This window comes from Macaca nemestrina, chromosome 8 (assembly GCF_043159975.1).
Source record: "Macaca nemestrina isolate mMacNem1 chromosome 8, mMacNem.hap1, whole genome shotgun sequence".
Classification (NCBI taxonomy): Eukaryota; Metazoa; Chordata; class Mammalia; order Primates; family Cercopithecidae; genus Macaca; species Macaca nemestrina.
The window spans coordinates 7,209,235-7,232,063 of record NC_092132.1 but is presented as its reverse complement, the minus strand read 5'-3'; the positions used below and the strand labels follow the sequence as shown (position 1 = coordinate 7,232,063).

Genomic DNA, 22,829 nt, shown 5'->3' with positions numbered 1-22,829 from the left:
TCAGTTTCTTTCTCAGATAAAGAGACCATGACAAAAGACCCTGCCTCTCTTTGCCTTCTACAATGTAGGAGGTCACTTTTGAAAATAAAAATAAAATAAGAAGAGAAATTACAGAGCCCTGCCCTGTGTAATCAATAAACATAAGCCACTGGCTGGTCCCCTTGGCCAAGTCTAAGCATGGGCATGCTTATGGACACTATTGGTGTGCCTTTTATTTATTCAATAATCTGAGTTTGTCTATTAATTTGGAATAATGTAAAGGTTGGTTACTGAGTATCCAGACTGTATTACAGACAGGAGGAGGTGCTTCTTGACCAACTGTTTTGTAATCGGCCCCATCACTTTCTCTTTTTATTTTTTATTTTTTTTTTTTTTGAGACGGAGTCTGGCTCTGTCACCCAGGCTGGAGTGCAGTGGCCGGATCTCAGCTCACTGCAAGCTCCGCCTCCCGGGTTTACGCCATTCTCCTGCCTCAGCCTCCCGAGTAGCTGGGACTACAGGCGCCCACCACCTCGCCCGGCTAGTTTTTTGTATTTTTTAGTAGAGACGGGGTTTCACCGGGTTAGCCAGGATGGTCTCGATCTCCTGACCTCGTGATCCGCCCGTCTCGGCCTCCCAAAGTGCTGGGATTACAGGCTTGAGCCACGGCGCCCGGCCACTTTCTCTTTTTATACATTCCCTATCTTGGCACTGATCTAGGGATGGTGACCCAATGAAGCATTGAAATCTTACCTGAATGGTGTGGCTGATGTCATGGCAGCATCGCATCTGGACTGGATTTCTGCTTCCAGACCCAGATGAGAAGCCAAAACCCCAATACCAGGGATGTGATTTGCTTTTACCGATATCAGGATAGTATTAGTCTCAATGTTTCCCACTTGCTTTATTGCCTCATTAGTCTATCCTGCACTATGAATGTGGCCATCCTCTCCCCCAACTAGATTATAAATTCTTGAACAGCAAAGTCACATCTAATTAATTTCTGTAACCACCAATGCTTAGCAAAGAGCTAAGCAGAGACTAAACGTTTTTAAAAAATAAATGTATTTCATATGAGTTATGGGAAAATTGTAAATGAAAATCAAATCACAGACTTTCATGTTAAGTTGTATGTAGAGAAGAGAGTATTTTGGGATTAAGTGAAGTGCACTATTTAAAAGGAAATATATATGTGTGTGTGTGTGTGTGTGTGTGTGTATACGTGCAAAGATATAGGAATAGGTTATCAGATGCACCTTATTATTCAATTTTCTTTCTTAGGGTAAGAAAAATAAGCAAGGTATTTTGCCATATGCAATAAGTTTAACCTTGGGCTAGAGGACATTTCAATATGTCTTTGCAGTTTGATGCAATACAAAGGATTCTGAGTGACATTTACAGAATTAAATCTTTCAAACACCTTAAATTAGATGTAATACTGTTCTCGGCTCTGTGTCAAGTTGCAGCCTTTCCTCAACTCTCAACAATGGCGTACAATATACCCTAAACAGAAAAATAGTTTTATGACATAGATCATTCAATAATGCACTGAATGGACCTGAAAACGTCCAGTCTGGAAGCTTGTAGAGTCACAGTGGAATGTTCTGATGGAAGCTTAAGGCTAAAATTTCAAACCAAGTAATCTTCCTTAAGCCATCATGTATGAATCACTTTAAAGCCATGTAAGAAATCTCTTAATTTGTTTATTTCAAAGATACCTCCCTATAACCAACCTTTTGCTACAAAACATTCCCAAGCCACTCCCCAAGCTTTTCAGTGCTCACTCTATAAAAGGCATTGTTCCAGATCTCTACTTTTCCTACCTTGTTTGCACCCCCGAACTACCTTTCAATTAGGTATTTCCAAGCCTTTCCAAGGAAACTAGGGCCTAAAGATAGAATGATGCTTCCCACTACACAAAATTCCACTGTGACGTCTTAAGAAACTCCTCTTCCCTTGCAAATTCAGAAGCTTAGAGAGTAAACATGAGCCAACGTCAAACTCTGCATTAGCATCAGTTGCTGTGGATGACATGAGGGGTTGGAAAGAAAACATGAGCTTTCAAAGGACTGACCCTTTCAGCAAAGATGTATTGAACACCCACTCTGTGCCAGGCAGTGTGTGCAGGATCAGCTGTACTGGAAGAATTAAACATGGTTTCTTCCCTTGAGGAAAAAATATTCGTATGTGAGAGATCTATAGGAGGAATACAGATAAAAATGTGATGAGAAATGAGAAAAGAATGGGCTTATAGGAACGTGAGAAAACCTAGCTCTGATGGCAAAATGCACTGAGCTCAGATTCATCCAGAAGCAGGAATCTGCAATCTCGGAACCATTTATTGTAGACTCAAACCCTATGGTAAAGGGAATGAATCCTGGATGAATATGATCAGCCACTGCGGCGTAAGAATTGTAGAAGGAGATAAGGTATGGAAGGAAGAACATGGCCTGGGACAGCTGTGGAAAGAAAGGTGTGTGGTTTTGGAAAAGGAACTCCAGGTTACTAGGAGAAAAGAGAATCTTGTGAAACATAGATGATCAGCAAAGAATGCAACAGTTCATCCAATTACACTATTGACAATGCTTTATAAAACCACATTTGTCACTGAGTGTTTCTTGCTGTTTATTGGTTATGTAGATGTCTCATACAAGAATTTATTATAATAGAAGGCTCAGAAGGTTACGGTTTAGGAGACGTGGACTTGAACTCTGGCTTTGATTTTAACAAGACATGTGACTTTTACAATTAAGTAACTCTCTGGGTTGGAAAAATCATAGAATAAAAGATAAAATGAAGACTAGAAGTTCAAATCTTGACTCTACCACTGCTAAACTGTGTAATTGGAGGCAAGTTACTTGACTTCTCCCAGCATCATTTACATGTTGTGTGGGATGAAATGAAACCATATATGCAAAAATCTAGCCAACGAATTTGAATACTGTAGATTATTTCCATTTTTTTCTTCTTCATTTGTTACAACTTACAGGGACAAGAATCCAGGTTTGTTTTACTTGTAAAAGTTTCTGATTCTGTGATGACATGAAGTCTGAGGTTTGAGGACTTTTTTTAAAGTCCTATAATCAAAACTACATTTATGAAACAAAAATACACACAGTCTTTATGATCAAATGTAGAGAAATGACCTGGTTTAATGATTCACAAAACACTATTCAGCAACACCCACACATTTACGTTTGATCTAAAAGCTCAATTCTATATATTCTGGTCTTTCTCTTGTGTAACAGAAGTCACTGGGATCCTTTTCCCAAAAGTTAAAATTGATTATTACAGGGTTTGTGCACTGAAAACTCTCTATTATTGCATACCATATCATTTCCATTCAACATAAAAAGCGCTGGGGAGAGTTCCACTTTTCCGAATTGTCCATAGTGTTTTCTACTGAGAGTTAACATCATGCATAATTGCCCAGGTGCCATGGAAAATCAAACTAGAAACAAGTATAGAAAAAAGTAAAACTTATAAATAAAGGAGGAAAGGGAGGAAGAAGCATAGAAATCCTGAGAAAGCCACCTTAAAGGTTTTGAAAAATTGCCATGGTTTCTCTTCATTTAGAAATTACATGTGCGCGCGTGTGTGTGTGTGTGTGTGTACACAATATGGTATATAATGTCAACATAATGACTGTGCTTTGTCATATACGACCTGTCTGGTCAAGTGAAGCTGGAAGTACACAGTTCAGGATATAGACATCAGATAGAGTTAATTATGAAGCAGTCCATTTTTCCTCTTCCAATTCTGATACTCAATATTTCAGACGCCAGTTAAAAGTAAAACATGTTAAAAGTAAAACACGGCGGGTGCAGTGGCTCACTCCTGTAATCCCACCATTTTGGAAGACTGAGGCGGGTGGATTGCCTGAGCTTAGGAGTTTGCGATCAGCCTGGGCAACAAGGTGAAACCCCATCTCTACTAAAAATAAAAAAATTAGCCTGGCATGGTGGTGTGTGCCTGTAGTCCCAGCTACTCAGGAGGCTGAGGCAGGAGAATAATTTGAACCCAGGAGGTGGAGGTTGCAGTGAGCGAAGATCGCGCCACTGCACTCTAGCCTGGTGACAGAGCCAAACTCTGTCCAAAAAAAAACGTAAAACATTAAGCTTTATCATTACCCCAGATCCTTCTAGTGTTTAGGATGATATGATTTCCTAGCATGGTACCCAACTCAAAATAGATGTTCAATAAAACATGTAACAAATAAGTGAGTGAACAATTGAAAAAACAAATGATCCAGATGCTAGCATATAATGCTATATTGGGATGGGTGCCTTGCAAGAAAATTAACAGAAAGCGTAATCATTGTTCTATGTGTCCTTTGCCATGATCACACTTCCGTTTTTTATAGGACCCCCACCACTGTCCCTAGTAGCCCTGGTTATTTCTAATGCTCAGAAATATATGCTGTGAAACCAAAGCTAATGTCACGCCCCCCCCCCAAAAAAAAAAGTGGCAATTACATTCAGGAGCTTGCAAATACCTGAATGCAAGCTTTCAAATCAGTAGCCATGTGTGTAGAGAGAGATGCCATCATCTTACACAGCGAGAGCCATCTGAACACTTGTTCACCTCCTATCACTTTTAAAGGCTATTTTTCTTCTTTACGGAAACACCTGGGTTATGTGCTATTATTTATAGTGTGTTCTTTGCCATTCATGTACTACATGCGTGACCTCCCTATTGGTTTCTCCCAAAACTCCTTCTGGACATGGCCTGGGCCACACTCACTGGGCCTATAACTTTCTGTTCTCTGTCTACTTTCCCTTTGCATGTATACCCTCCATCAGGATGGGATGATTATTTTATTTTAGCTTTACGACCAACACCTGGCTTGTGCCAGGCTATTAGGAAACTTTGTGGCCGAAGGAAGGACTACAGTTTCAACTAAGTTACCCCAATCTTGTGGGGGCTGCAGACTGCTTAACTGTAAGATGAGAATGGAATGACTTTCTTTACTCTATAAAATGTTTATGATCCAAGAGCAGCTTGTGTGGTCACCTTAAATACCAATATAAGAATTTAATTTGATTGCTTCCATGCTTTAAAAAAAAAAAATTAACCAAATGACTGTTCCCTTTTCTTAGCCTGTTTATATGATGCCATTTGTTACAGTTTTTCTCCATGGGAAGCCCAGCAGACATGTCTACTATGCTTCTCAAAGGAAAATTTCAGAAATGAGTGAAGGTGGAGGATGTGGCTGGACTTCTCCCAAGACAGGTGGGATCAGATCTCTCACAGAGGGTGAAGCATGGAGCGACACATGATGGCAGGGGGCAGGCCTTGGTCTCCCAGGGGCTCTCATTGCCAAGTGGGAATTTTCCTGCTAGTGTTAACAATGGAAATTTCCTCCTGATAGAAGAAGAAAATCCTGCATGGCAGCTGATTTCTCACACCTCCATTTTGCTACTTTTGTGCTCAAACATATTCTCCATCTACCTTTGCAGTGGCCAAAGTTTCCCAGCCCTCTGCTCTCACTTGAAGCCCTCTGCTCATTCTGTCCCTCTTGGAGGGATCCACACAACCCACCTTCGCAGAGCCGGCTCCTACTCAGCCTTCGGGTCTCAGCTTAGACACCAGACCCTCCCAAAGGCCTTTCCTGACCACCTCTACCCCACATCCCTGCTGTAAGTGGATGCCCCTGCTCGAGCACACACAGAATCATACCCCTTCTATGGGGCCACCCACTTTGATTTCCCATTTGATCAGCTGTGTTCCTTGCTAGACGGTGAGCTACTGAATTTTACCAATGCATCCCTGGCACAGAGTAGGTCCTCAAGACAAACTTGCCAGATGAATGAATGAATGATATAATGGAAGAGTGCACACTGGGGTGACGGGCTGTGCAAGGTAAATCGTCTCACCTTTCAAGTCTCACTCTCAACGCTTCCTTCCTGGCCTTCCCCAGGCAGTAAGGAGTGGATACCTAAGACCAAGGAGCACCAGCCCCGGCCTCCCTTAGCGCTTTTGTTATATCCCATTGTAATGATAAGACCGGATCTCCCTCGAGTTCCTCATCAGCATGGACTGTGCATTTTACCTCTGTGCTCCATCTGGCACAGACGGATGGAAGCTGCTCAGTAAACACCTGTGAACTGTAGAAGCCAACAGGGGACTTTTCTCTCTTCACCTTCTCTCAGGTTCATAGCACTCCCTCTGCTTTCAAAATGCCATTGGGGTATTTGTTTTGCTCCAAGACGACTTTGGGTTCATATCTGCTTCCCTGGATTTATTTGGCTCATAAACAACAAATTCCAATTAATCTCAATATTGGTGATTTTTATTTCTAACTCATTTTGGGAAACAACAAATCATAAAAACAAAAACAAAAATTACGCAGAGAATGAAGACATACTAGACCATTATCTTGGCAGGCATTTTGTTTATAATTTTTACAATCAATAATAGAATGTCCCTGTTTTACATAATATATATTTATATATATTTTATGTATATATATTTATATATTAGATATCTATATTTCAATAGAAAGAGACATAAAAAAGCCTTTTCAAATGAGGCATGACACGCAACACTTGACACTCTTATTTACAATATAGAGATGTACTTTCTACACAATTATAATAGATGTTCAGAGGCCAGAGAGGGTTTACAAAGACAGCAGAGCACCCCCATAAAAAAGAGGTGCACCATGCAGCTGGACGTTTATTGCCATTAGTTCTCACTATGTCCAGACAGCATATTGAAGTTAAAAATGGCATCTGGTTATTGGAGAAGATGATGATCATCAGATTCATCCCAGCTCCATAACCATGGGCTACACAGTCTTTCAAAGGACCAGGGAATGACGAACATTGCTGATGAAAATTGGAAACACAACATGAAATGCACTCATCAGAGGGACAGGGCCCATCATTTGGCCAGAAAGGAGAAGCTGCTACCAACTTATGGTTCTGTACTGAGCATGGGCACTTGCCTAGGTCAGGAAACATAACATCATGTGCTGCATGACTAGGGAACAAATGTCTCCCAGGTTACAGAGCAAATATAGCATTCCTCATGAGGAACCAGAGTCTATGCCCAGCTCTGACTCGGGAGCTCAGACAAAAATTCCCAGTGGAAAGAGACCAGAGGACTCAGTGAACCCATATGCATTATGACCAGGATATAACAAGCATTTAGAAAGGACCCACTGAGAAACCCTAAATCCATTGTGTGGAACTCTGCCTTTGCAAGACATTCAACTCTCCCTCAACAACTCTCTCTTTCTTAAACAGAATCCAACATGTCTATACTCCTGCAAAGTTGCCCATCTGGACTCATTCTCATGGTCTGCTTTTACTTTTCAAAGTCACGTTGTTAATAGAAGAGGATCCAAAATTCTCAGATGAGCTTAGATTTACTTGGTTTGGTTACCATGGCATCAGTGACCTACAGTCACGGTCCAGGTGCTGAAAACCCTGGTCCTAGATGTGTTTCCACACTTCAGAAGGGATTTTTGCAGAAGCAGGAGTTTTGATCTCCAAAAGATGAGGATCCTGTCTTACTTATCCCTACTGTCCAGGTTCATTCATCTCTTCCATACAACGAAATGATTCTTTAGATTTCCTTTAGCCCATACAACATACTCAGTCTTTGAGACCTGACCATTAAGCATCCTGGTGATTTTCCAAACTCCTCTTTGAGTCACCTACCAATAACAGTTTATGTTGAATCTTCAGTCTGGTTGTTCTCCTCCTATCTGATCTCACTTTTGTCCCTGTCATCTATTGGTTTTTATCAATGCAGTGACCTTTCCTAGCCCTTTATTTTCCTAAGGCAAGAAGACATTTCTATTGAAAGATAACCAGCACCCTTCTTAGAGCTCCCCTGAGGTTTTAATCCAGCACTCCTCCATTTAGATGTGTTTCTCCTTTCATGGAGAGAAGCAGCTGGCCACGTTAATGGTTTTAATTTTTTGCAATTGCATCAAATGCTAACATAGCATGTCTTTGGAAGTGTATCAGCAGGAGCTTCACACATGTGTGCATTCATCTCAGTGCCCCCTTCTGCTAGGTTAGTCTCACCCAATGTTCCCTACTACAGACAAAGATGTAAGCAATCACTACAATAATTAGTGGATCAGGGCTCTGCATAGAAGAAGTCTGGGGAAGTAGGTGGAGCAACTGTTCATAGTTCAGTATATTCCTAGAGTCATGTTTCTTTGTAACAAACATGTATTTACCAATAGTGTCACCTTTATCCCTCGTTACCTTAAGTCACCCTGCTCACTGCTGTTATGAAATAAAACTGGGATTTGTAACGCATTCCTTGCTCCCTTGTTTAGAAAACATGAAGAGAGAAAATGAATATGGGCATCTTGAACAAGTGGCACATTTGAATCTACTGAGGATTCTATTTACACAAATATGTTCCACTTCTGCACAGAGATTAACCTGAGTTCTGAAATGCTTGTGTGCACTTAATCAGAAATGATAAAGCTATAAGCTAGTAACATATTGGGCAAGTCTAGTTAAATTGGAGTAATCGCTCAGTGAGCCATTCGTGGCTAGCAAGGGGAGCTCACCGACTCCCAAGTCTTCTGTTTATTCTCTCATATTTTTCCTAGAAAACATCTTGAATGACACTCCAGGTAACTACACAAATTCAAGCAAACTTTGTTGTCATGTAGTCTATTTGCTCAGCTTTCTCAAATCTCCAAAACAAAAGCACCTCTCATATCAGGTTCCACCCCAGCCTCCATCCCCCAGCGCTGTTCCCTTGGAGTTTCATTCTGAAATGGTGAGGTCTGTAAAAGCAGGTCTCAGCTAAAGCTCTCCACCAATCTTAAGCATTAACAAAGACCCGCTCCCTCAAAGCCACTACTTGAAGTAGTTGAGTCCTGCCACCAAGAAAAACTTCTCCAGGAAAAGTTCTGAATCCAGCACAGCGATGTGAGCGGCTCGGCCGATCAGGGTGTTGGCAGTGTTGGGCAGGGCGTGGAACACGTTGTGTCGGATTAAAGTGCAGTCCTTGGCTTCAACCAGAGGGCCCAGGAGGTTGTTGATCATTTCTGCATAAACTGGCCCTGTAAAGTGGGGAAGAAGGATATAAAGCTAGTGCAGAAGTTAGCAGTGGAATCTAGAGAACATCACCGGATGTGTGTTGAAATTCTATTTCCGGGCAGACCTGTTATATAGCAGTTTCCAACCTCCTTCTAATGTTAGTGAAATAAATATGAAATAAAATCAAAGTTCTCTTTGTCTAGTCAGATTACAATAGCCAGAAGTCAGAAGGGGATTCCGAACAGCGTCTTTGCGAACCCATGCACCAGAAGCTATGATAACGGTGTTCGTGTTTCTCAGTAATAGCTGTGCCTCCCAGCAGCGGAGCAGAGAAGGAGGCATACAGCAGAAAGGACCCTCAGAGTTTCAAGTTCTATTTCAGGGGACGTTGGGGGTTGGAAACACAGCTCAATAGAGAGTTAGAAGCAGACATTTTCTGCTGTCATGCATAATGCAAGCCACGTGGCATTTCGCCTGACTCCTCTGATTCCAAAGAAGGAGAATGCAGTTTTCTTTATGTTGATTTGTTTTGTTTTTACAATTGTTAGTCTGAATTGACTCTTTCCACCTGAAAGTGACACAGTTGCAATTCTGCATCAGGCCATAGGGGTCTTGGAGCCATGCAGTGCAATTGAATTGCTGAATACTAGATAGATTCTCACACCTGGATCTACGATTCATCCCTCTTAGCCCTGTGTTCTTCTTTTCTGAAAAACTGTTGATGACAACTTTTATATCATCGACAGACACCTTCTGCAATGATCCTGACAGCTGGAATATTTTACTTTTGACCAACTTGGAGACAGTAATTGGAAGTTGGAAGTCAGATAAGTCTCTGGGTACCCATTCCAAACAACCGGGTCTGTTTTACAAAGCCAGCAGAGCAGTCACTTTGGAAGATGAAAGAGAGCTTATTCTGAGTTTAACAGTCCACAGCCTCACTCTGGACACTCCCCCATGTCACGGGAAGGGACTCACACCATTTTCCTTTTCCCTCTAGTTATCAGCAGGGGAGAGTACTCAGAGGTCTGCTTTCCGAGACTGGGATGGACAACTGGACTCCTCATTATGCCGGGGGTATGTATTTGGGGGTGTTTCTTTCCCCCCTCTTCTTAGGGTCTTGGTAGGAGCTTTGAGGTAAAGGGAATTGAAACATGAAATTGAAATAATTAGGGATTTGGTTGTAGCCATGTCAATTCAGCTAAAAAGAATTTGGGGTTAAAACAAATGGTATGGCCGTTCCCAAGAGCCCATTAATGTTTCAGAGTAGTGGTCATTACAATAGGCAATAATATGATGTGAGGTTACGCCACAGAAATTTTATGCATGAAATAGTCTTTCCGAGGGAAAATGCAAGTCAGCCAAAATTCAGCATCAAAGGAAGAGTTAAGTAAACCATGCTTTGTGGGCTAAACAATTCTGCGCTTTAAAATGATGTTTATGAACATTATGTAATAATATTTTTTAAATGATGTAAGTGAATATTATGTAATAACAAGAAAAATGAATATTGCCAATAAATGGAAATAGAAGCATATTATTATTGCACAAATACCATAATTTGTTTAAATTGTATATGCAATAAAGGTCAGAAGGTCATTTATTTAAAGAAAAAAGTCACTCAAAATGTAGTGATTACTCAACCAGATCATTTTCTGCTGAGACCTTGATTGGCTTCGTAAGTCCTGGAAGCCATCATTGGTATATTTTTTAACATGTATAGCAGACTCATATTTTTTCTCAAATACAGCACTATTTTTAAATTGATGGACTTTTGGGATAGGAGCAAATTATCTACATGACAATGTAGAGAATAAATTGGAAGGTTACGTGAAGTCAGACAGGTTGAGAGGTATTTTATTTCAGAATTTTTGAAAAATAAAAATATTGGTACTTCTTCCAGAAAAAAAAAAATGATAATCACATATGAACTAAACTTCATATCAAGTCTTCCAATCTGTTTAATTCACCAGTTAAGCCACATTTCTTTAATGCCCATGCAAAAATGTAACAGAAAATATAAATTTAACAAAAGAGAGGGTGATTTTTTTCTTAAGATGACTAACAGGATCATTAATCAATTTAAGTCATATATTAATATCCTTTGAAGATACACTCCCTTTTCCTTAAAGGCCATTGGGAATATTAAATAAGATAAGCAAAGTGCATGAACTGTGCCCAGCACATAACAAATACAATTTGCTATGCTAGAGCAGGAGTTGTCAGGCTTTCTCTGTAAATATTTAGGGCTTTCCAGGACATTCCAGTGTAACTACTCAACATAATTCTGAATTCTAGCATGAAAGCAGTCATATACAATATGTAAATGATGGGCGTGGCTATGTTTCAATAAAACTTTATTTACAAAATGAGAGGGGGGTTGAATTTGGCTTGTGGACCACAGTTGTTGAACTCTGTTCTTAAGCCTTTACCAAGGTTGAAATGTCAACAAAAATACTTCTCTATGTCAGGGAGATAAGAAATTAGGTAAGGAAAATTAACAAATCCCTGCACAAAGAAACAGTTTGGCTGTCTCTTGACAACAGCTGTTTAGTTTAGTCAAGTCTGAACTCAAAACCAGTTCATTAACTCTTTGTTTATTGTCACAAGTCTTAGCATATAATGATGACCCATGGGTAATTAGAAAATACTTAAAAATTGATTAAAATATACATAAAAAAGCATCAATATTTAAAAATTAAGGCTGAAAAATTATAAACAAATATCTTTAAATTAATATTTAATCTGAGAGACAGTAGAGTGAGATAGGCAGGCACCCATATACTCTAACAGTACAGGTGTTGCTGGTATCAATATTTTAGAAGAGAATTTGGCAAAAAACGTTAAGAGTAGCAACTCATTAACATTTTCCTCCAATAATACCACTACTAGAAATCTATTTCAATGAAATACCGTAGATGTATTAAAAATTTACACATGCAAAGTCTTTCATCACATGATAACTAAAAAGGAAGCCTTCCAGAAGCAAACTATACGTGTAGTAATTAACAAGTTATTGATTAAATTATGGTATATGCATATAGTCTATAATTATTAAAATGTGTTTGCATTTATGATATTTTATTAACATGGACAAATAAATATATTAGTCTAAATCAAATCATGACACAAAATTATAACTTTTATCATGAACACACATGAAGAGACTAGAAGAAGAACATGGAAAGTAGGTAGTAATAGAGGTGGAGTTAGAAAGGATCATGAATTATGTAATGAGTTTGACTTTTTCAAATATCCTATAACGTTTTAATCAGACAAAGAATCATTTTAGAATATGCCCTGTGTTACTTTTCATTACATGTACTAGATGGTATAAAACACAATGCTATTTTATGTATTAAAAGTAATTTTTAAATATTTTTTCATCAAAATTCCTGTTGGATTTTCTAGATACCAATGAAAATTTGGAATAGACCCAATTATATATTAGCACCAAATCTTTGGACCTTTGGTACACTATTTTTTTATAGTACCTTAAAATATAACAAAAATACTATTTACTTAAAAAATAATCAATATGCTTGACCTAGAAATAAACAAATTAGACTGGATTCTAGAAGAGAAAGGGGACATTCGTGGACACTGACATAATTTGGATAAGGTCTGTAAATTAGATAATAATATTGTATCAGTATTAATTTTGTGGTTTTGATAATTGTACAATGCTTATGTAAGATGCTAATATTGGGCATCACAATGAAATGTATACAGCAATTTTTTTGCACTGTTGTTGCAACACTTTTTGAGTATAAAATTATTTCAAAATTAAAAGCTACAAACATGTTTAAAAAAAATAAATTAAACAAATTAACCAAAGGAAACCAGGAATGCCAGCCCACATCCATCTTGATTGTCTGGAAAATTCCTACCTATCCTTTAAAACCTAACTCATCGTCATCTCCAGGGACCCTCGTCTGACTCTGTCCTACACTCTGTTCCACTGGGCTGCCTTAATGCCTTAGGCATTATTTTATTTTTTGACTTACCACATTTTTATCATTGCTATTACTTGTCAAGGCTCCAGCTAGACAATGTGCCCCTTGAGGGCAGGGCCTGTCTCGTTGAATTATACATCCCAGCCATCAATTTCAGTGACTGGCACACAATAGGACTGAACAAAAGTTTCATAATCTAATAAACATGCGACTGTTTATTACACAAAGGAAGGATCTGGCACAATAACATCAAGATGAGCTACGTTTATCCTATCACTAAGCTAAGATAAATGCAGCACTAAACCTATAGCCCAGGTGTTCCCAATAGGCATAGTCAATTTCACAAATTTACTTTTGCTTTTCAAATCAGAAAGTCCCTGAGCAAAAATTAAACGTAGCTTACCTGTGTGTCTGTCTTTGAGGGCAGTTTTACACATTTCAATCCTGGCTGAATGAAATGGCACATAACGGTCTTGGGGAGAAGCAACCAGCACGACATTTTTAAAATACTGCAGCCCTGTAACAATTAGCCAGATGAGTACTTTTTACCCAGGTAGTTTCAACTTCAACACCCTCTGGAAATTTGCACAAATTTCTAGACTTGTCCCAGAGAGAGAAAAAATGATGACACACCACACACTAGTTGTATCATTGCACAAGGACATTCTGTCCTGAGGTTTAACAAGGCACAGCAGATGGCACAGATGTATCGTGGGGGCCTGTGGAAGGCTGAAAAAAGAAGTCACTACACAGGGGCTTTGCATTTGTGAGGGGAGATGAAGCCTGTTCTCATCAGCCATGAAAGCTAAGGAGACACACAGAAAGCTACTCTGGACACAGAGAAATAAGCAACAAGGATGAGATCATAAAAGCCTTTTGGGGATAGAAATATTAAGGAGTTCATAAGGACGTCAGTCTGAGTATCCTGTTCTTCCTCCTCAAGCCCAGCACCTCCTCTAATTCCAGCCTTCACCACATCCCATGCTTTAGGAAAACAGCCTCAGAACTCACCTCTCTGTAGCCAGTCTTGCCTTCCTGCAATCTGTCCCCACAATGTCGACAGAAGAACCCTTCAAATTCAATATCACAGTGTATCCCTCCAGGCCGCAAAGCCCATCGTGAACCTCCAGAGCACTGCAGACCACCCGGACACTCCGTCTGGACTGAGGCCATCCTTCTCATTCCCCACATCCTGCTGGGCGGGTGGCTGTCAGCTCTTAGCCATGTGTCCCTTACTGAAGTGGTTCCCCTCATCAGACATCACACACTGGGGGCAGCCTACTTCAATAGCTGGCCAATACACGGGCCAGTAGGACAAAGGTGTGATGGCCAGCCCCTCCCCTTCCTTCAGGATCGCTCTCCAGGGCCACTTCCTACACCCCTGATGGACTCTGCGGTGATCATGCTGCAGTCCCACCTTCTTCCGCCAAGTCCTGCCTCCCTCCTCCTCCTCCACAGAAGATAGCTCTAAGAGCTCAACTCAACACACAGAGGCATAAAGTAGGAGAGGAACTCAGCCGGGCTCACAGATCAGCCTGTGGCTACACCAGACTCACAGGCACAGAGGGATCAGCAGAGTCAGTGTTTACAGGACGGTGGAAGACTGTGACCAAGAACAGACCCTGGACCAGGCCAGCTTGCGTGGTAGGACTGAGCAGGGCAATCAGTCAGCTGCTCCACTCCCCGACTGGACATGGGGACCACTCGGCAATGACCACCATTACTGCTGTCCGCTGTGGTCATTCCCACGTAGCAGGCAGAGTCTTCAACATCTCTATGCACTCCCATGTGACAGAGAGAGGGTGCAGGTACGATAGCAGGCCTGCCTGACAGTGATCGCCGTCTCCCACTGCACAGTCAACACCAGTGGAAAATGTTGCATCTGCCTTTTGTGTAGATGGGCCCGCACCTGGGTGAAGCTGGCACACAGATCTTGGGTCTACGCAATAAGAACATTGAAAAACTGGCACAAAGAGGAATCTACAGCTTCTGGTTATTGAAATGATCTTACACGCACCTTGGCTCAATCTCTCACATGCCATATGGGCAATGGGCAAGAGGAGCTGAGTTCCTGGTAGCTGTTGGCCTCCCAATGAGCCGAAGAGGCTTTGAGTGCTGGGCCTCCTGACTAGGCCCTTCTGTGAGTGAATCAACGTAGCATTATATCTCATTTGTGTCTCAGGAGTTGAATTCCAAGCTCAAACTCATAACTGCAGCGGTGGGGGAAACCACTGACCTGTTTTTTGGCTTAGTTGGTAGAGGAAACATTTGCGCAAATCAGCATTATCCCTGAAGGTCAGCTGCAGTAGAGACCCGGATTTCTTCAGTTTCTGCATGAGCCATAAGCCTAGGAAGACAAAAACAAAACAAAAATCAAAAACATAAAACAAAACAAAAAATAATTGGGATGGAATTTTGGTGAGATGAATGTTAAACTGCGAATTTTAGTTAACTTGAAAATAAGACAGAAGTAGGCATATTAGCAAATAATTGGGAAGTTAGAGGTAAATTTGCCCTCTCATGTACTGGTGGCAAGGACTTAAATCATCCTGCAAAAATGAGAGGACAACAGGCTTGGGAGTAAGGAACTACTCACACTCTTCGATCCAGTCAATCTCCTTCTGAAAAAGAAACCTAGGGTAATAATTTTCAATGCGAAAATAATATAAAAATGATACTTACAGATACATTTAGGATACTGTAAAGCTAGAATAAATGTCTCAATTCACAAGTCATCTGTTTGCCAGGCATGGTGGCTCATGCCTGTAATCTCGGCACTTTGGGAGGCCAAGGTAGGTGGATCACCTGAGGTCAGGAGTTCGAGACCAGGCTGGCCAAAATGGTGAAACCCCATCTCTATTAAAAAATTAACCAGGTGTGGCGGCAGGCACCTGTAATCCCAGCTACTCCGGAGGCTGAGGTAGAAGAATCACTTGAACCTGGGAGTCAGAGGTTGCAGTGAGTCGAGATTGTGCCATTGCACTCCAGCCTGAGCGACAAGAGCAAGACTCCCTCTCAAAAAGCAAAACAAAACAAAACTCATCTGTTTAGCTATGCATAGGCAAACACTAACGTTGATGAGTGTAAGGATTATGTAACCACAACAAGCAAATTAATCTGATAGAAATACAAGGAAATAAGCAAGCTATGGTATGTACATATATTACACTGACTGCTATGTCAGTGTGTGTGTGCAAAGATAAATAGAATGAAATATATAAAATTACTCTGGATATGCTACATTGGAGAAATTATTAGTAAAGTCTCTCTTTTTAAAAAATATTTTATAATGTTGCAAGATTACTTTATAACTCTGGGCGGGGGGCAGGAAATGTAGTTTAACAAATTTGTTTCTGTTCAAAGAATGGCTTCCTTGGTTTGCGAGGAAAGACAGAGTGCAGAGGAAAGGACTTCCATTTGTTATGTGCCAATGTGTCAGATAACTCATGTTCACAAGTATGCCCTAAAATAACTTAAAAGCAAACTAACTAAACTGACCAGGTCATGAGGAAACAATGTGAGTGCTGGGAGAGGACAGGGGACAGTGGCAGAGGCCTAGAGGATTACAGGGACAAGGAAGCTTCTTGGGGTGACTCTAATGCCACATAATGGGTTTGCACAATCAGGGACTACTGAGATATTTGTTAAGAAATGATTTAATAAATGTTTTGTTATTACATGTAAAACTCAGTGCCCTCCTTGGGCTTCCATACACCAAACCATGTCACCTCCTCAGCTAAAATCTCGTGAGTAGTATCTACAAGGTCTACAGGTTAAGTCTAACATCTTTGCGAGTCATTCGAGGTCCTTCTTTGTCTGGCTCTTGCTGATACATTTGACCTCCCATAGATGTGAGTTAACCTCATTTCCTTCCCTTGTGTAATTCAACACGGAAATTCTTCAACAATTCTATGATACACACATGCACATATGTACCTACATAACACATATGTGTATACATACATATATGGTATACATGCTTGTACACATACATGTATGTATGCACACATATACACAAACACAGATACACACACACATAACCACCATTTTACAGACAGGGAGACCGAGGAGCACAGAGATTAAATGTCTAGGCCAGAGTCTTCCTCGAGTGTCCTGGTCAGGACTTAACCACAGGTTTGTCATGCAGGTGGCCTGATTCAGAGTCCCTGTTCTCTTCATCACAATGCCGTGCCTTGTCAATCTTTTCCAACCACGACTCCAGGGACACTGCCTTTTTTCCACAGAAATTTGAAGGCAGAAAGGATCCTGGAAAACATCTAGTGTCACCTCACTCAGCCCCCAGACACAAGGGCCGCACCTCTAAGGCCAGGACTCCTCCCTCCACGCCATGCTTGGAAAAGACTCCATAGTCACAGGGTTTCCTCTGGAAGAACCCCTGTCCCCAGTTTCAGGTCCCAGAGGCCCCAGATTAATTCTGAGGAATGACGAGTCCTAGAAGAGTCTTACCTGTACTAACCAGGGTGCTGTTGTTGTACAGGGTTCCCAGGTGAGGCCCAGAGAGTGACAGGAACGTGTGGAGTTTGTTGAGGTAATACCGGAACCGGGGCCGTGTGAGGACCGATCGGATGATGATGTTGCCAAGAGAATGGCCAATGAAGCTGTGGAGAGACGGAAAGGGTACCCGTGAGTGTGACGGTGAACGCTGGTGCCCAAGAGCGCAGTGCTGGAAGCATCAGGGGCCAGCGTCCTCCACCTCCCACTGAATGTAGGGGCACTGGCAAAGAGCACAGGGACTGCCAACTCATCCTCATCAGGTTTCCAAACCCTGACCATGAGAAGCCTTAGATGGGGTCTTTGTGAATGGGAGCTCTGTGCCCAATCAGGGGAGAAGTGTGGGCATTTCAGCCAGCTTCATGCTGTTAGAGCAGCCTGCTTTTATTCCACATGCAGGAAGGGAAGGTCCTTCCTGAAATGCACCTCTGAACATTGAAATCTCCTGGTCATTCATAGGATCAGGTCCCAAGTCCTTATCCTGCTTGGGAGGCCATTCATCCTCTCCTTCACCTGCTGTGTATATACTGAACCACCTGCTCACAGCCCATGCTGTTAGACCCCCTCCTGCAGGCTCTGCTCCAGCCATACTCCTACTCACAGGCCCATGTGTTCAATGCATCATTACTCTCAAGTTAAATACTTATTTATTGAGAGTCTATTAAATGAGAGGCTATACCTCCCCACCTCTACTCATGATGAGCATACAACCAGCCAAGAAAAGAAGTCAGTGTCAGCCTATGAAGCTGCCTTACCTAGCTTTTCTTTTATTCTCTCTTTTTTTAAATCTAATCTCCATAGGCTTCATTTGTGGAATAAAGAAGTAATATTTTATATCTGAAGACTAAATGGGATAATGCATATCAAGGGATTAGCACTACGTCTACATATTCGAATGCATGAAAAATGCAAGCTGCTTACTAGCACTGTCATCACTGAAACAGTTGGTACAGTGTAAGAATAAAAGCAGTGCTGATTGGAACCCTCTCTTTGGGGTGGGCAACTCATTCTGCTTTTTATTTTCTTTTTTTTTTTTTTTTTTTTTTTTTGAGATGAAGTCTCACTCTGTCGCCAAGGCTGGAGTGCAGTGGCGCAATCTCGGCTCACCGCAAGCTCTGCCTCCTGGGTTCACACCATTCTCCTGCCTCAGTCTCCCAAGTAGCTGGGACTACAGGCAACCACCACCAAGCCTGGCTAATTTTTTTGTGTTTTTAGTAGAGACGAGGTTTCACCATGTTAGCCAGGATGGTCTCTATCTCCTGACCTTGTGATCTGCCCGCCTCGGCCTCCCAAAGTGCTGGGATTACAGGCGTGAGCCACCACGCCTGGCCTTTTTCACACATCATTCCAGTGCTAGTTCCCCTTAATAGATAAAAAAACAGAAGTTTAGAGATTTAGAAACCTTGCAAAAGGTTCTATATCTGGTACATGGTAAGAAACAAGATTTCAACTTGTGAGTGTTAGAACAAGAATTCAAACCTAGGAATTTTTGTTTTAAGTCCAATACTCTTTCTACAGAACTACAAAAATTTTTATTCTCCCTGACATAAACTATGGCAGATATGAATGTGTACAACAGACCTGGTACTTACTTCTGCTTTAAAAATAATTTATTAAAAGTCACAAGTTAGCTTAGCTCAGTGGTATACAGAAGGCATCATAATATTGCTTTTATACAGCAAACACTCAAAAATGTCCCCCCTCTTCCCCCAGCATTCACTACCTGTGGTTTCCTTTTACCTAATTCGGGATATGGAGAGGTTGTACAACTGAATGTGTTGAATGATTTCATCCAACAACCGATCCGTCATGGTATCAAAATCTGCAAATGTGTCCATCTGGAAGAAGAGAGAGGAACAGGTGTTGGGTATGGTTGTGGCGGGGACTGGGCTCTGTGCACAGCCTGTCTTCTTCCACTAAACACTGTGATGTCTACGGGGGTGTGCCTACCTCTGATGTTAGGGCTACAGGATGAGATATGACCTCAGGATGAAAGACCCACAGGCTGGGGCTCTAAGGAAGAAACGTGGAGATGCTCAGGAACACTGAGCTGGGAGGGCGGCTGACAGTGAAGTAGCAAGCTTGTGGTGCCGACTGCCGCACCATGTGCCTGGAGTGTCACCATGCTGCTGGGATTGCCGTCCCCACTTCACAGAGAAGGAAATAGGCTCTGGGAGGGGAGGCTGCCTGTTCACCTCACATGACCCAGGGTTCACACCAAGACAGGCCTGACTCCAAAGGCCCTCCCCTTTCTGGGGCATAGCCTTTAGAGTATGCAGTCAGCTTTGGGAAGGATCGTAAAGTCACCCACGTCTTAGGATGGATAGTGGAAGGATCCAGGAGATGAAAGGAAGAGGAGGAACGCCACCCATGTCCTTGAATGTTTGAAGGGCAGCAACAAGGAAGATATATTAGATTGGTTTATATAACCTCAAGGGCTAACTTTTAGAAACATGAATTAGAGTCAAAGGGAAATAGATTTGGGGCCAATATCCAAAAATGTTTGAAAAGTCCCTCATATGTGGAGCTGTCCTATAACATCATGGGCTGCCAAGAGCTAGGAAAAGTGAACAGGATGTCTCACAAATATCCATCCAGTGAAGAAAGGAGTACATGTTGGGGGATAGGAGTGGTGAAGAGAAGACCTTTATGAGTTTCTGTCACCTGCCATCCAATGAGCTTTGAGGCGCGACAGAATAAAGCATACTGCTAAGTCTCTAGACTTCCTGGAATAAGAAAGAACCATAAGCTCTTCTGCTTATGGGATCTGCGCCTTGGACCTGTTGCTTCCCATCTAAACCTCAGTCTCCTTATTTATTAAAGGGGGATAGTGTTGCTACCTCCTTAGTGCCATGTTAAAAATTAGATAAAATAGGACAGGTGTGGTGGCTCATGCCTGTAATCGTAGCACTTTGGGAGGCCGAGGCAGGTGGATTACGAGGTCAGGAGATCAAGACCATCCTGTCTTACATGGTGAAGCCCCGTCTCTACTAAAACTACAAAAAATTAGTTGGGTGTGGTGGCACATGCCTGTAGTTCAGGAGGCTGAGGCAGGAGAAATGCTTGAACCCAGGAGGTGGAGGCTGCAGTGAGCTGAAGTTGCACCACTGCACTCCAGCCTTGGCGACAGAGTGAGACTCCGTCTCAAAAAAAAAAAAAAAATTAGGTAACCTAAGAGAGATGCTGCTTTTTTTTCTCTAACTTTTCAGAGCCTATTTCCTCATCTATAAAATATTAATTCAACATATACATTATTTAAACAAATGGCTATAATTATGATGCCTGAGTTGACCATGATGAGCTATGCTTTGGAAATCACAGTAGGTTTAAAAGTAATACCAGGAACTCCCCAACCAAGGCGTTTAAAAGTATATTAATACATACTGAAAGTGGACCTGCTGATGAGACAACTTTCTTTTTTTTTTTTTTTGAGACGGAGTCTCGATCTGTCGCAAAGGCTGGAGTGCAGTGGTGCGATCTCGACTTACTGCAACCTCCGCCTCCCGGGTTCACTCCATTCTCCTGTCGAGTAGCTGGGACTACAGGTGCCTGCCTAAGTTTTTGTGTTTTTGTAGAGATGGGGTTTCACCATGTCAGCCAGGATGGTCTCGATCTCCTGACCTCGTGATCCGCCCACCTTGGCCTCCCAAAGTGCTGGGATTACACTGTGCCCGGCCAAGACAGCTTTCAAAAAGTAACAATGTGTGCATAATCAGTACTGAATGGCCAACTCCTGCAATTAAGTGAATTGTGTAAAGGTCCAGCTCTAAAGATCTGAGGTTTCCAGGTTGAACCCAGCAGCCATGAAGCTGCATCAGAGAGTTGCTGGATGCGCACACCCGGAAGGATTATTTCCTGACTGGCTCTCTCTTGCTAACAATTCTTATCTTCCCTGAATAGAAAACCTCTCTAGCACAAATCACAAACACAAAGTGAGCAAGTGCTGCTCACTCATTTCCCTGCTCCCTCCTCTGACTGGCCTGGTTATCCTCTTTTCTTTACTTTTCTTCTCTTTTTTGATTTTTTTTTTTTTTTTTTTTTTTGAAACAGCGTCTTGCTCTTTCACCCATGCTGGAGTGCAGTGGTGTGATCACAGTTCACTGCAACCTCGACCTCCTTGGGCTCACGTGATCCTCCCACCTCAGCCTCCTAAGTAGCTGGGAATATAGGCACCCACCATCACACCAAGCTAATTTTTGTATTTTTTGTAGAGAAAGGGTCTCACTTTGTTGCCCAGGCTGTTTCTGAACTCCTAGGCTCAAGCGATCTGCCTGCCTCGGCTTCCCAAAGTGCTGGGATTATAGGTGCGAGCCACCGCGCCTGGCCATTCTCTCTTAGCACTGGGTCAGATTTGTTCATGTATTAAAGTTGGGTGCACACAGGAATTATCTTCCTGGAGATCACATATAGTATCCTCCTCTCCAGGACAGCCTGACATGGACCCTGCCTAACTCCCAGAAGCTCCGTCCCCTCTCCTGTGAGGAGATGGTGATATCAACGTGTGATAGAACTGCCATGAAGTTAAATGAGGAAACAGGTACAGAGTACGCAGATGCTCCAAAAAATCACTTTCTTCTCTCTCCCTCAACATCTATACCTCTGTGGACTGCATGGTGCACAACTTTGCATAGAGCAGGTGCCCAAGTAAAGGCAGCAGAACTGAGTGCCAACAGTTGGGAAGTGAGTCATTACCCAAATAACTTATGCTCTCACTTGCCACCTGCCCTAATGCCCTGTGAAGGCAAAGGCTCCAGTCAACTGATTCACATGTTCTCATTTCTTACCCTTTCCTCTCCCTCCCAAAATAAAACAGCACGTCTTTTCTTTCCAACTCATCCAAATGCCTGGCCAGCATTTCTTTTCATGGTCTCCTCCTATCTGTGTGTGTCCATAAATTATCATGGTGTGTTGAGGAGGCTCATATAAGCATGCATCCAGGGTTCTTCCAGTTCTGATGTTTTTATCATCATACCTGATTCTTTTCAGACATCAGGAAGTCCAGTTTTCCTCCAGGGAGCCCCAGTTCTATGAACGTCTTTACCAGTCGAAGGTCTGCACTGTTCCCTAAAAATGACAGATAACCCCCACCCCAGTCCCGTAGTTAGTCATATAAAATATTGACACACGAGGAATTTCTTTCTCTCTCCCTCTTCCCCCATTTCTACTGGGTTTTCTCAGTTTTGGTTAAGTAGTTAATATAAACAACTAAAACAGCTACAATCCCAGCTCTCCTGCCACCCCTCGGGCCCCCACACTCAGAGTCTGGTCCTTTCTAGCAGTCCCACCTCGATAGAGTTATCCCTGATCTGTGAGCATGTGACTTGTGAACACTCTGCATGCAGGAATGGTGGGAGGTACACCGCCT

General features: G+C 42.0%; 1 protein-coding gene across 13 annotated transcripts in view; it reads right to left on the bottom strand.

Moving 5' to 3' along the window:
- Positions 1-500: 500 nt before the first annotated feature.
- The window catches only part of LOC105488273 (family with sequence similarity 135 member B), a 363,325-nt gene continuing 340,996 nt past the window's right edge, over positions 501-22,829 (bottom strand). For 6 of the 13 annotated variants that reach the window (XM_011752155.3, XM_071067776.1, XM_011752151.3 and 3 more), the window contains 6 exons: positions 22,437-22,528; positions 19,205-19,302; positions 17,420-17,571; positions 15,189-15,299; positions 13,356-13,469; positions 502-9,019 (listed from right to left, as the gene is read on the bottom strand). In XM_011752155.3, the coding sequence (XP_011750457.2) occupies positions 8,814-9,019; positions 13,356-13,469; positions 15,189-15,299; positions 17,420-17,571; positions 19,205-19,302; positions 22,437-22,528 (773 nt within the window). In that variant the 3' untranslated portion in view covers positions 502-8,813. Of the gene's footprint in view, positions 9,020-13,355; positions 13,474-15,188; positions 15,300-17,419; positions 17,572-19,204; positions 19,303-22,436; positions 22,529-22,829 lie in introns of all 13 variants that reach the window. The other 7 variants (XM_011752152.3, XM_071067775.1, XM_071067777.1 and 4 more) reach the window with 4 other exon arrangements.